Consider the following 13,600-nt stretch of genomic DNA (forward strand, 5'->3'; position numbering starts at 1 on the left):
ATTCAATGCTATTCACCAAAAAGCACTGTGTGCATTTTTCAGGTCTACCTAGCATGTTAGATGGATGGATGTTAGATGGATTCCTTACTCATGCAACATTAAAAAAGTCTTTAAAAATTCTTTAAAGTTCTGTTTACATCTAGTACTAATACAGAAATCCGCTCCCAGCAAACTAGCATTCAGGAACACCACAGCAAACCTATAGCTAACTAAAATGTATCTTTTAACTAGTAAACGGTTAGACAAGAGGGGTTGTTTTTACAGCTTTAGCCTTCTAGAAATATAAAAAGTGCTATATCAATTTTATCTTGACAAACATAAAAGATGAACTGCAGCCACAGCAGCACCAGGTGCTTTCTGCTTAGTGTAAGCCTTCAAATTATGAATTCACTGAAACTAGATGATTTAACTTTTTGTGATCCAACAGAGAAGCACAAGATGTTACCAGAGGTACTTGTTATTTAACATCATCATATAATTTACTCAATGCACTACATTATGGAGGCAGGATGGCAGGCTGTGAAATTATTTCCTTATATATTCTTTATATAGCAAGAGTCTAGCAGCTAAGTTACAAGGCTGTTGTCTTGTAGTGAAAGATTAAATCTGTTAAGGCTTGGGCTGCAGAGTTAAACAGGTGCTGATGAGCCTTGGCAGGCTGCAGCACAAAGTTCATTAAATCCTGCTACCCCCCTCCTTCCTTCTGTACTCAAAACACCTGGTGTACTGCCGTGACTCTTTACACCAATTTATTCTCCTGTGCCTTGGTAAGCTGGGAATGCACAATACACAAAAGTGTGTATGTGTCCCTGGTGTCAGGTGCTGCTAATTCAGTTAGCAGTGAAGGAAAAAATGCCTGTCTAAAGTCAGTTTAAGACCCCAGTATGTCACACTGATCCCTTGGCATCAGTGTGCTAGTGGCAGTGGGCCAGAAGAGACACACAGTGAGGAGGGCCTTGTTACGAACATGCTGCTGGTGACAGAGAGAAAACACTAAATATTTCCCCACACCAAATGCTATGCAAAATACAGTACAAATTGTCGTACTTCTAGTGTTGCATTTACCCAACAAAGTTTATGCAAGATAAATACATCATTAATCATGTAATGTTTAACTAGTGCTTTGTGACAAAAGGTACAGTATATGTAGAATATCCATGAAAAGCTATGTACTGTAACTCTTCCACACATTTATTTAACTTTTAGCTTGATCTTTTAGAAATATGAAAATGAAAAAGATCTTCTGTTTTGGAAAAAGATTGCTTTACACGCGCACACACACACATATTCATATATATATATATATATATATGAATATTCATTCTCATTCACAAACAACACATTTAGATGCTTCAGAACCTTGAGGTCCTTGTTGAGACCAATTATAGCAGTTGGTGTGAAGGCCAGTGACAAGAAGTGGGAGAGGGGGAACCAGAACCAGAACTGGGTGAAGACCAGTAGGCCGACCACTGATGGCATGTGTGTGTGGCCTGTCCTGGACTGCAGTGAGATGGTCACATTACGTCCACCTGGACAACAGAGAGCAGACAGGTTAGAGGAGTTTCCTGTATTACAGAATAGCCCTGTAGGATGTAAAAAAAGAAAAAAATTACAAATACATTTGTACAATAAAACACAAAGGGTTTTGCTGAAGCATTTTCACATTTCACAGCCTTACAGCTGTTTTAAATGTGCTATGTAAATAAAGTAACTAATGTTGCTCAGATGTGTTCTTGTCACAGTGCATACCACACAAATAACTTTTTTTGTGCTCACTAGCAGCTTTCTACTATGCTACACTATCATATGATTTCTGCAATTCCATGAAGGACACTAAAACTATTACAGCTATTACACAAAGTATAGATTCAGAGTCTATACAGTAGCATTACATCTTTGACACAACAGACACTACTGATTAGATGTACTTTTCACTAATTGCAGGGCTTTGATTAAATTGTGAATTAGGTCTGGGTGAAAATGTGCATACATGCTAAGCAAACCAGAAGAGTGCTGAAATGGAGCATATCTGCTCAGCAAACCCTCAAACTTCTTTTCCTTTCAGCTGCTCCCTTCAGGGGTTGCCATAGCGAATCATCTGCCTCCATTTAACACTATCCTCTGTATCCTCCTCACCCACACCAACTATCCTCATGTACTCCTTATCACTTAATCCAAGAACTCAGAAAACCCTCAAACAAGCTATACAAAATGCTGATATATAAAGAAAAACTATAAGTAGAAAATGAACACATAATGCTTTTTGATTTAGTTGCATGATAACTATGAAACCAGTAGGAGTCACCTGATTACCCCCAGTGGCAATCAGCATCTTAAAAGAAAAAACAACCAACAACTAATGGTTAAAACAGCTTTTTCTCTGAAGTGACAAACCATTCAGATCTTGGCAGAGGAATCAAATGATGAGGGGTTAGAGATTAATGAGAGTACAGACCAGGATGGTCACCACCCTGTTAAGCTTTTCTTTTGGCCTCAACCTGTCTGATCTGTTGATCTTAGGGGCAGGATTTAAATTACCGAGACATACTGGTAAGCCAATTAAGCCCAGGAATGCATTGTCTACAGCATCCTGCATTCAATTTATAAAATATGCTCTACTCATTATTAGATTTGAGCTACACAGGAGAGTAATAACTCATCTCCATCACAAAATGTGTGTCAGCTGCCAGTAGTCAAAAAAACAGTTGCCTTTCACAACAGGTTAAAAAAAAAAAAGTTACAGATTATACAGAGCTCATTTTCAACTTGATTTTTATCAAAGTTACTCTGTTTTTAGCTAATTAAATTTTATTTAAAAAGTCTAGGTCAAGAAGATGGCCTGTTCCCTCTTAAGAAAGGACATTACTGATGACAGCGTACAGACACTCTAGCTTAGACTTACAGCAAAACTTGAATAGGCTACTGATATAAGATTAGAAGTCTGTTAAATTTACTACAGAAGTAAAAAGGACAAAAATCATCTGTTGTTGCTGGTGTGACAGAAAACATGAAGCCACTTTGTTCTAAGGAAGACCATCTGTATGTGTGAGGGGATTTCTAGGCCAACACTCAGAGTGGCTGCTCATGGTGAAAGGGTGTACTCCACCACAAAAAAAAAAAAAAAAAAAAAATATATATATATAAAAAAAAAAATCAAAGGTCAATTCAAGTATGCTGGTGGAGCTGATTAAAAACATTTTCTGATAAATGGGGATCCAGGGTGTGCCTTGGAGCAGTACAAAAGAATTAAAGACCTCCATCAACCTCTCAGGGACAAAAACAGAGGGAGGGACAGCATAAGGGAAGACATAAGGAGGAGGAGGAAAAAAGACAGGACACAACTATGATTAACCTGTCAATTTCATTAGAATGAAAAGCAAAAGTTTCCTTTAAAAGAGGAGGTAAGTAGGGAGTAGCTCCTTAAGCTAAAAATAAAATGACCCTAAACAGTAACAGTTTAATCATCAGCCATTGTCTTGCTTTGCACCCATTCTTTGCTGAGATCACTGATGATCTAATAAAGGGGCCTTATTCTGACATCTGAACCAGTGTTGAAACTGCTCCAGCCCCACAGTCTTGGCCACAAGTCACAAGGTCTACTTGCTGCACCACAAGCAAGTAAAAAGCCTAGTCTTGATCCAGGAGTCTTGGCTAATTATAGACCAGTATCCAACCTGCCATTTATTTCTAAAATCCTAGAAAAAGCTGTTGCTAAGCAGCTATCAGACCACTTACACAGGAATGAACTATTTGAAGATTTCCAATCAGGATTTAGAGCACATCATAGTACAGAAACAGCACTGTTGAAAGTTACCAACGATCTTCTCTTAGCCTCAGATAATGGACTTGTTTCGATACTTGTCCTCCTAGACCTTAGTGCAGCATTCGACACCATTGACCACAACATCTTATTACAGAGACTGGAGCATGTGATTGGTATCAGAGGAACAGCGTTAAAGTGGTTCCAATCCTATTTATCGGACAGATTCCAGTTTGTTCATGTCCATGATGAACCTTCCACACGAACAAAAGTTAGTTATGGAGTTCCACAAGGTTCCGTGCTAGGACCGATTCTGTTCACCCTGTACATGCTTCCTTTAGGATATATCATTAGGAAGCACTCTATTAATTACCACTGCTATGCGGATGACACTCAGTTATATCTATCTATTAAACCTGTTAACACAAACCAGTTAACCAGACTTCAAGCCTGTCTAACTGACATAAAAGCCTGGATGACCAGTAACTTTTTACTTTTAAACTCGGAGAAAACAGAAGTCATTATATTTGGGCCTAAAAATCTCAGAAATAACTTTTCTAAAATTATAGCTACTCTAGATGGCATAGCCCTGGCCTCCAGCACTACTGTAAAAAACCTTGGAGTTATTTTTGACCAGGACATGTCCTTTAACTCACACATAAAACAAATTTCTAGAACTGCATTCTTTCACCTGCGCAACATTTCCAAAATTAGGAACATCCTGTCTCAAAATGATGCAGAAAAACTAGTCCATGCATTTGTTTCCTCAAGGCTAGATTACTGTAATTCATTACTATCTGGATGTCCTAATATCTTAATAAAAAGCCTCCAATTAATCCAGAATGCCGCAGCCAGAGTCCTGACAGTAGTTCCTGTCTCCAAGAGAGATCATATTTCTCCTATATTGGCTTCTCTTCATTGGCTCCCTGTAAAATATAGAATAGAATTTAAAATCCTTCTTCTCACATACAAATCCCTTCATAATCAAGCTCCTTCATACCTTAAAGACCTCATAGTACCATATTATCCCAATAGACCACTTCGCTCTCAGAGTGCAGGCCTACTTGTGGTTCCCAGAGTTCTCAAAAGCAGAATGGGAGGCAGAGCCTTTAGCTATCAAGCTCCTCTCCTGTGGAACCAGCTCTCAGCCTGGGTTCAGGAGGCAGACACTCTCTGTACTTTTAAGGCTAGACTTAAAACCTTCCTCTTTGACAAAGCATATAGTTAGGGCTGGCTTCAGGCAACCCTGAACCATCCCTTAGTTAGTTATGCTGCTATAGGCCTAGACTGCCCGAGGACCATCGGTGCACTGAGCTCCCCTACCCTAACCCCCCCCCCCCTCTCTCCCACCTCATGTATATTCCACCATTGAATGTTACTAACCTTGTGCTCTCTCTCTCCCCTAGTTTGTGCTCTCTCCCTCCCTCTCTCTCTCTCTCTCTCTCTGTACCTTCTGCAGGTGTCCCTGGTCCTGGAGCTGTTTATCGCTGATGTGCAGTTACTGGCCCCACCAACCTGCAGTGTCTATTTGTTGTTTATTGTTGCTGTTCTTTTCTCTCTGCTCTATCCACTCACCCCAACCGGTCGAGGCAGATGGCCGCCCAAACTGAGCCCGGTTCTGCTGGAGGTTTTTTTTTCTTCCGTTAAAGGGAGTTTTTTCCTCTCCACTGTCGCCAAGTGCTTGCTCATAAGGGAATTGTTGGGTTTTTAGTTTTAGTTTTTGTAAAGTGCCTTGAGATGATTTGTATTGTGATTTGGCGCTATACAAATAAAATTGAATTGAATTGAATTGAATTGAATTGCTTAAGAGTCTCTTTAAAAGGTGGGAAGAGCTTAAGATCACTTGACAAACATGTTCCCCCCCCACACGCTGTTTTTGCCAGCTCTCATTTTGGCGGGACAATTTTCATTCCAAGGACTTGCTAAGGGAGGCACAGGAACAGCCACCATTGCTCAAAGGTGTAATGTGACTACATCAACAAACAGTCTGCTTGTTGTTTCGGTGTGAAAAGAAGAACAACTGAATACCATAAAACAGAAAGACAGAATGTGACATTAAAGGAATGACAGAGAAACAACTCATTAAATCTAATTAATGGATTGTTTCAATTAGCGAGGGAAAGTCTGCAAATAGAAGCTGAACATGCAATGATGAGAGGGAGATGGATACAGTGTATGTGAGAGAATGAGCAAAAGAGGCCAACATTTCCGGGGTAATGAGGACCAGTGATCACGAAACTGCACTCTAATCACTTCCGCCCATCAAGTTAAATACAATTATGTCTGCACCTCAAATACCTATAACCCACTGTAAGAACCACAACACTAAATCATTCACACTACAAATGGTTAAGCATGGCTGTCATTCAAACAAGAGTTGTATGTTTCCTACTTAGAATGTGCTTCAACTGTAAGCTAGATACTAAAATTGTACTGAAAACATGGGTATGCACTAAGAAGTTGTAAGGAACCGCTACGCATCTCCCACTGGGGCCCTAGTGAGTAACAGGGTAGGGCGTTTATCTGTTCGGTACAGTGTCACGGGTCTTGCAGTCAGCTGAGGATGCAACTGGTTACCGGGGCAGAGTATCCACCTTATTTGTTGGTATCTGTGTCATTATTGTCTGTTATTGTCAGTGTTTTACTATTATAGTTATTATTATTGTCATTATTATTATCATTATCGTTATTATTGTCATTAATGTCGTTATCATTATTAATCCCCAGGATCAAACATCATTACAAGACAAGGAGAAATGACGCGGCGGGGGCGTAGTCAGGTATGACAACACCGGCAAGGTGAAATCCTGCTGCTGGAGATCGCCAGGGAGATAAGATGTTCTGTAAGGCACTTTCTAAATCAGGACTTCTGCTAAATGGATTATAATTCCTGGATGCTACTGGACTGAGGATACTATACCCGAAGGACTTTATACCCGGAGGATTCAGATCTTTGTGGAACAGCCAGCTAAGTGAGGACAGACTGCTCCTGGGTCGCACACATGTTTTTTTTTTGTTCCAGTGCAGGTTGCTGTCGAGGTTTTTGTCGAGACTCTGTGGGTATAAAGTGTTTTTGGACTGAAATGAACGTTAAATAAAGATGGGGGGGTGGGGTATTACATTACTTGGTTTTTTTGGTAATGGTAAAAAGGGATATGTCTTGGGATCGCATTATTTACTTTTGTTAAAGAATACATATAGTGAACAGAGCACTCATTTGGTGTGTCATTCTTTGTCCGCAGTGCATGATATGTGCAGGTTAAGTTCAATATAACGATACATTATAGTTTAGTTAGTGAAGTAGATAAAGTTAAGATGTTTGAATGACTTGTACCATACTTAGTAATTTGTAAGAGTCGATCCGCCCGCAACCTTTTTTTCTGTGCGTAATAACTTTGAAATTGTTATAAAGTGGTTTGGCATGAAGTACATGAGGTAGAGTGAGGGGTGTGTCTAAAATCTGAAAAATGACACCAGCCGTGAGGGTTTGTCTGGATGGTCTCACGAAAACTCATTTTGGCATGTTAGCCTTAGTTTATTGCGGTTAATGTGCCTGATTTGATGTATTATTGTGGTGTTACTGCAACAGGGGCGGCGTTAATCAAGGGGAAATTTTATGACTGATGAACATTCATGAGTACCAAACATTTCAAAAACACACACATAGCACTTATCTCTTCAGACGGGCTTCACTTTGTGTAAGCAGCAACACCAGATAGTGTATTTAGACAACAGTGTGTAAACGGAGCTGGTTTCTAGCACAGGATTTTCTGTTTCTGCTCCTGCCTACATTCAACATTTGTGTATACATGTGAATATGTGTGTGCTCTGTATATGTGAGCGTGCACTTTTCTATGATGATGATGTGATGATGTGCAGTTCTGTAGGACCCCCACACACAAACGCACACTACATGCTTGTGTCCACAAACACCCACACAGACACACAAACACTTAAGACTATCAGACAAACAGTAATCACCAGGGAGAGACCAAAGGCTCAGAACAGAACTGAGCTGAGGTAGGACTGCCAGGCACTAATGCACCTTAGCATGATCTGTTCCAGAGACACAGTATATGGGTGGTCAACCAAAGATTGTTACTTTGCGTTTGCTTGAGCAGAGATGAACCTTAAAAAAACATACATATATATACAGACAGAACCACAAACCCACATAAGAGTTAGAGCAGTTCATTTGTTTTTCTGTAACATGAAGTATTTGCGCCTTTCCGCATGCCCTTGAAGGGTTAAGGCACATGAGCAAGCAGGACCACATACCAGTTTGATCTCTGTCTTAGTGATAGGCAACATTATAGCTATACCTACTGAGGAGATGTAATAGGTGTCTTTCAAGATATCAAAACACTTTTCCAACTAGTTACCTGCATAAACAGGTAAATGTGTCTTGTGCACATCTGTATGAAGACTAACCTGCATCAAGGATTCCCTGGGCCAGGATGGCCCCAAACTTGGCCATAACATCATCATGCTTGTCATTGATCACTTTTGCATAAAGCTGCCTGAATTGGTTCACCTAAAAATAAAGGGGTGAGAGGGAACATGTTAATGTACTGGCCATAATTGCTGGAAATAATAGCCCACTATAACATTTTGTTTTCTAAACATGAACGTAACATTTTGACATGCCTCATTAAAAAAGGACAAAAAAAAAACAAAAAAACATGGATGCAAATTAGCAATATACATATCTGAACAAAAAACACTGAATTTAAACACTGACTCTGGAGAACACCATGTAACACAGCTGTACCAATATGGCTTTCAGTAAACTGAGCTTTTTATCGCAATTTTATTTTATGAATGTAATAATGTTTAAGAATCCCCTCAAGCCTCAACATTGCAGTGTGTATGGTTGCATTTGTTGGCTGTGTTACGTTGTATAGGATTTTCCAAAGAAAAACAGAAATTATATATTATTGTGGGTATCATTAGCTGTAATACACTTTATCTATTTTGCACACTTTTGGCAAATTATTCATAACACAGCTATATTATCACTGCCACAACCACGACAATGGTGTAATATTTCTGGGAGTCCCAGCACTGATAGCATCTCTCAACAGCTTGAGTGAAACCTTGTTTAAACACTGTGCTGGATACTTAGTCGTAAATTGGGCCCATTTACCACCTCAACCTACAGCTCTAAGACTGTGGTCCATAATTGTAAAATTACAAAGCCTGAACCTTAAAATAAACAGTCATGGATGCAATATCTCCACTTAATAAAAATCTCTCTTGTACAATCCTGCATTCTGCCTTGACAAATTTTAAATCTGTGACAAAGTAGGAGGTGCTACAAGGTCGACCGATTGGATTTAAGCCTGGACTAGTCACTCTTTGGTCTTTCATGAGGACTTCTTCTCTTCTGTCTTCGCAATGCCTTTGCTTTCTGGTTTAAGTCAAGTCTTTCACTTTTTAGTCAGCAGAAGCTCTAATACTAAACAATTTTAAGAGTCACAGAGATTATGTTATCCTTGCACCTACTTTGGGACAGGTGACTTCAGTCTGTTGGATCATGATGAGGGCAGAAGCAATGAGTGCACCTTGTCTCACATAATTTACTGGATCATTGGTCATGGGCTCCAGCAGGTTGATGGCCTCCTATGGAGAGAAAAATGCATTAAAAAAAAAAAAGAAGTCAGCAATGTTGCTTGAAATCAAGTGTACTTACAGTTAACTGCACAACCTTTTTGTAGGTCTTGTAAATAAAAATCTACTGACAATGAATGGCTGCTCACATTAGAATGATTTGTCATTTAAAAAAAAAAAAAATTGCTATACCTAAATAATCTTTCAGGACATGATCACAGTATTCTTTGAAGTAATTAGTTAGCATCTTTGCTGATAGGAAAAGTACCATGATATGTTCGTTCTGTAGCATATATTTATGAAAGATAGAATAATGACCTCTCTTCTACAAAAGTTTGCAATAGTTTTCAGTTGATTCAGATTGACGCATACATAAAACTGACAATCTCATGCTATTATTTTTGCCATTCCCAAGAAAACAGATCATTGCAACAGCAGCACTTTCGTTTGATTAAATACAGGAAAGGATTATCAACAGAGGCAACCAGACCAGGATAATTAATGACATTAGTGTCATCCATATCTGGTTGCCAAGGACAACTGACCAACTGTTAGACAAACTGTGCCTTCTTCAGCTTCCTCTCTGAATGAAGGAGCGAGTGTACACCACTGCTCTTTTTCCCTTATATTTCTGTACTTTCCTCTGTTCTTGCTAAGCAGTAATGGTTGTAACGCACACCACCAGACTCAGAGGGAGGCGTCAGCTCCACCGAGGAAAGAGAAACAAACTAGGATGATGACAGTGGAGGTAAAATAAACCATGTTTCATCAGGGCTCTCGGCTCAGCTGGCTGAGACAGCCATGTGCTGGGATGATAAGTCAGACTATAAATCCAACACTAGCTGACCACATCCTGTTTCTGATATGTTGTTGGGGAGTTTAATTAAGGGTATTTACTGTCAGGCCCAATCAGCGGAGCAGGTTGATACAAAATGCGGTTGCTTAAGATCTCCTTAATCCATGTACGGTTGTGGACTGTGTGTGCGTCGGCACAAGACTTTACATTTGTTTCAATCCAGCACGGGCTAGGGGCTTATGTAAATAAATGGAACAGTTCAGAACACACTTTTCCGCGACATAATTTCCATTTTAATACATATTTATAAAATTGTATCATATGACTGTCTAGTAAAAGACTGAAGTAGTTCTTGGGAGTCTGCTTGGTGTTTAAGATCACATTTACACAAGTACTTCTTGGTTAGCAATGTTTCCATCTAATTCCCCAAACAACCCAAACAGCATTTAAGATATTCATGATGGAACAAAATCTTTATAAACAAACAAAAGATGAAAACAGCTTTCCTATGCAGTTTTTTTTCTATGTATACAACAGATCTGGAACACCAGAACAGCAAAAACAAGGGTAAGGTGTAAAATGATTTCAAAGTGATGTGTTCCCTCTAAATAGGCAACCCACTTCTCTTAGAATATAATTGCTCTCACTAAGGACCTACTGTGCTCAGGGTATTATGCTGGAAAGACCAAGTAGTGCAGCTTTAAACCTCATAGCATGCATCGGCCTGAAATGGTCCAAAACATTCAATGCTCAGCATTAGTTTTAGTTGTCCAGGGCGTTCCCTTTGTCATTATTGAATATTATTGTAACTGTAGAGGCCATTTTAGATGTGAAAAAGTATTTTCCCTCCCTGAAACCTGACATACAATGCTCAGGGTGCAATGAGTTATGTCTCTACTTGGGCTATGCCACCTGAGACAAACGGCCAAATAGACAACTAAGAACCTGGCAGCACCCCTGACTTCTGTCTTCTTCACTCTCCTCAGACTTCAATGAACCCAAACATGATGACAAGATCGCTTGGTGACTTTGGACCATTTTAATCAGGAAATCTCTCAAGAACTTAAGTTATCACCTTATGTTCAAAGAACAGCAAATGTCAGTAGGTTAGAAGTGCAGTAGTTGCACCCTTTGTAGTCATTCCTATTTACAGTAATCAAGACAAAGCTTAAAAGACTTAGAAAACAGAATCATCAGTGGATAATTATATCTTGTCTTTCAAGCTATACAATTACACCAATTTTTTTTTAAAAGCAGCATTTATGCTGATGCTATAATTACATTTGACATAAAAGAACTGACAAATATTCCTCAGCTGCAGGGGCTACAGAAATTCATCCTGTACCATTTCAGATAACACAGAGGAGCCATCAATTTGCTGCTTTAAGGAAAACCCTTTGTGCAGAATAGGTAATCTTTTCATCAGTGACGCACATAGCAGGGTAACAGGGAAAAAAAAAAAGCAAAAAAAAAAGCAAAAAAAAAAAAAAGCACACGATAAATGAGGAATCCAGCATCTACGCTGCTTTTGTGGCTGAAAAAAAAATGGCATCTAGAATTTTCTGGTACACAGACTTATAAGAAATATTAATACCAGGTAGAGGCACTGAGAGGAATCTTGGAAATTCCAAGCAAAAATAGACTTGATTCTACTTGTTTGGTAATGTGATTTAAGGTTTCATTCCTTGCATACACAATAGGTAATGAGGACTGGAAGACCACAAACATAGATTCTCATATACATTCCCACGCTTGCCTGGTAGGCTTTTATTGTGAGACACTGTAACACTGAGTTACAATAAAGACTGCTCAAGACCATTAGAGAAAAAGACAAAGTAAGATAACTGGATAGCCTACTGGATAACTAAGATAACAAGCTTTAACTCTCACCTTGTTTCCTGTCCCAGCACAGCAGATGCCCAGAGCCATGGCAGCACCACAGCGAACATGAGGGTTGTAGCTCTCTGACAAAAGAGACACAACACTGGGACATTGCTCTGGGGTCCTGAAGAAAGAGAGAGAGACGATTAAGACTTTAAATTGAGGACAAAGGTGTAAGCTTCAAATTACCCACCTCTCCACATTTCAGTTAAAAAGTTTTAGTAAAAAGACATAATGTAGTTGGAAGTGACGGACGAGGTGATTTGTTACATATACCGTAATCTAATTTGCTCTGGTACCTTGAATAAAAAGGGCAGGAATGCATGATTGGATCATTGTTCAGAAGGCTTGGATTTGATCAGTATGATCCTAATTTGTACAAGACACAAAGGGCCAAGAATTATTCAATAATGACAAAGGGAACACCCTGGACAACTAAAACTAATGCTGAGTCTTATGTCAGAGTCAAGTCATCAGGTGCAAATAGCAAATACCCATGTGTTGCAGACCTATTTCCGGATAAACCCACTCCAATGTGTTCTTTTTTTTTACTAGAAACATTCAACTGTATCGTAAGTTGTTTTACATTAGTCCTACAAACGTAACTGAAAGCAACGCTGAAGCTACTCTAATTTCTTTTCATCCACTGCAGGGTCTAATGAGACTCAAAACAAACTCATACCATAAGTATCATCTAACAGCTCTTTGCCCCTCCCATCCAATCCTGTTTACTAGCGACAACATAAACTATGGATGCACGGTTGCAGCAAACTGTAGAACATGCATGCATTAAGCTTTAAATTCGGTACTCCAGCAGAATGCTCTGGTTGTAATAATTAAAAATTAAATATAAAAAGGTAAAATTATGACCATGCCAGGTTGCTAATGTTACCTAGACAAACATTAGTTTTAGATGATTATGCAATTCAGAAGAAAGACTGTCACATCTGAATAAAATTTGAGTCTGTTCACTGCTTTTAATGCTCTCCATCTCAAAAGGCCAAAACAATGTTACACCCAGATTTTTTTCCACTTTGTCCAACTCTGTACAAAATACCACAACCTTTTTGATCTAGGAGGCACTGCTTCAGACTTCAGGCTACCAAGAGGTCCACCGAGGCTGGCTGCTTCAAATGACCAAAATGTTGATTCCTCTGTCTCAATACAACATTGGAAATAGTTGCCTATGTACACAAAGCACCATGAAGAGGGCAGAAGACATTTTTAATCCAAACTCTAAGGCATTCAGAGAAAAAAAAATTGTTTTTTTGGGCTACATAAAAACTAACTTGACCTGATCAACGTAGGTTGAGTTGAGGCTGTTAATTCCACAATAACTGCATCTGCAACAAAAGCACTGCATGCTGTCTATTACAAGGATAAAACCAGGCAATGAAAAGCTGAAGTTTTTTTTTTGTCACAGCCAGACACAGACATAATTTATGATGGTATGTTTTGAAATCAATAAGGGCCTACAGTTACTTGAAGAACAACTTGAGAAAACCTTACTGCTTTTCAAAATAGTTTAATTTAATACAAGTTTAACATTTCAA

At 39.1% G+C, this 13,600-nt stretch overlaps 1 protein-coding gene across 1 annotated transcript in view; it reads right to left on the reverse strand.

The window, feature by feature from the left end:
• The window catches only part of psmd1 (proteasome 26S subunit, non-ATPase 1), a 38,326-nt gene that overhangs the window by 7,512 nt on the left and 17,214 nt on the right, over positions 1-13,600 (reverse strand). The window contains exons 17-20 of the mRNA XM_026323406.1: positions 12,057-12,171; positions 9,266-9,382; positions 8,192-8,294; positions 1,360-1,529 (exon numbers count right to left, since the gene is read on the reverse strand). Coding sequence (XP_026179191.1) covers positions 1,360-1,529; positions 8,192-8,294; positions 9,266-9,382; positions 12,057-12,171 — 505 coding nt within the window. The remainder of the gene's footprint in view (positions 1-1,359; positions 1,530-8,191; positions 8,295-9,265; positions 9,383-12,056; positions 12,172-13,600) is intronic.

The sequence above is a fragment of the Mastacembelus armatus genome, chromosome 4 (assembly GCF_900324485.2).
Source record: "Mastacembelus armatus chromosome 4, fMasArm1.2, whole genome shotgun sequence".
Taxonomy (NCBI): domain Eukaryota; kingdom Metazoa; phylum Chordata; class Actinopteri; order Synbranchiformes; family Mastacembelidae; genus Mastacembelus; species Mastacembelus armatus.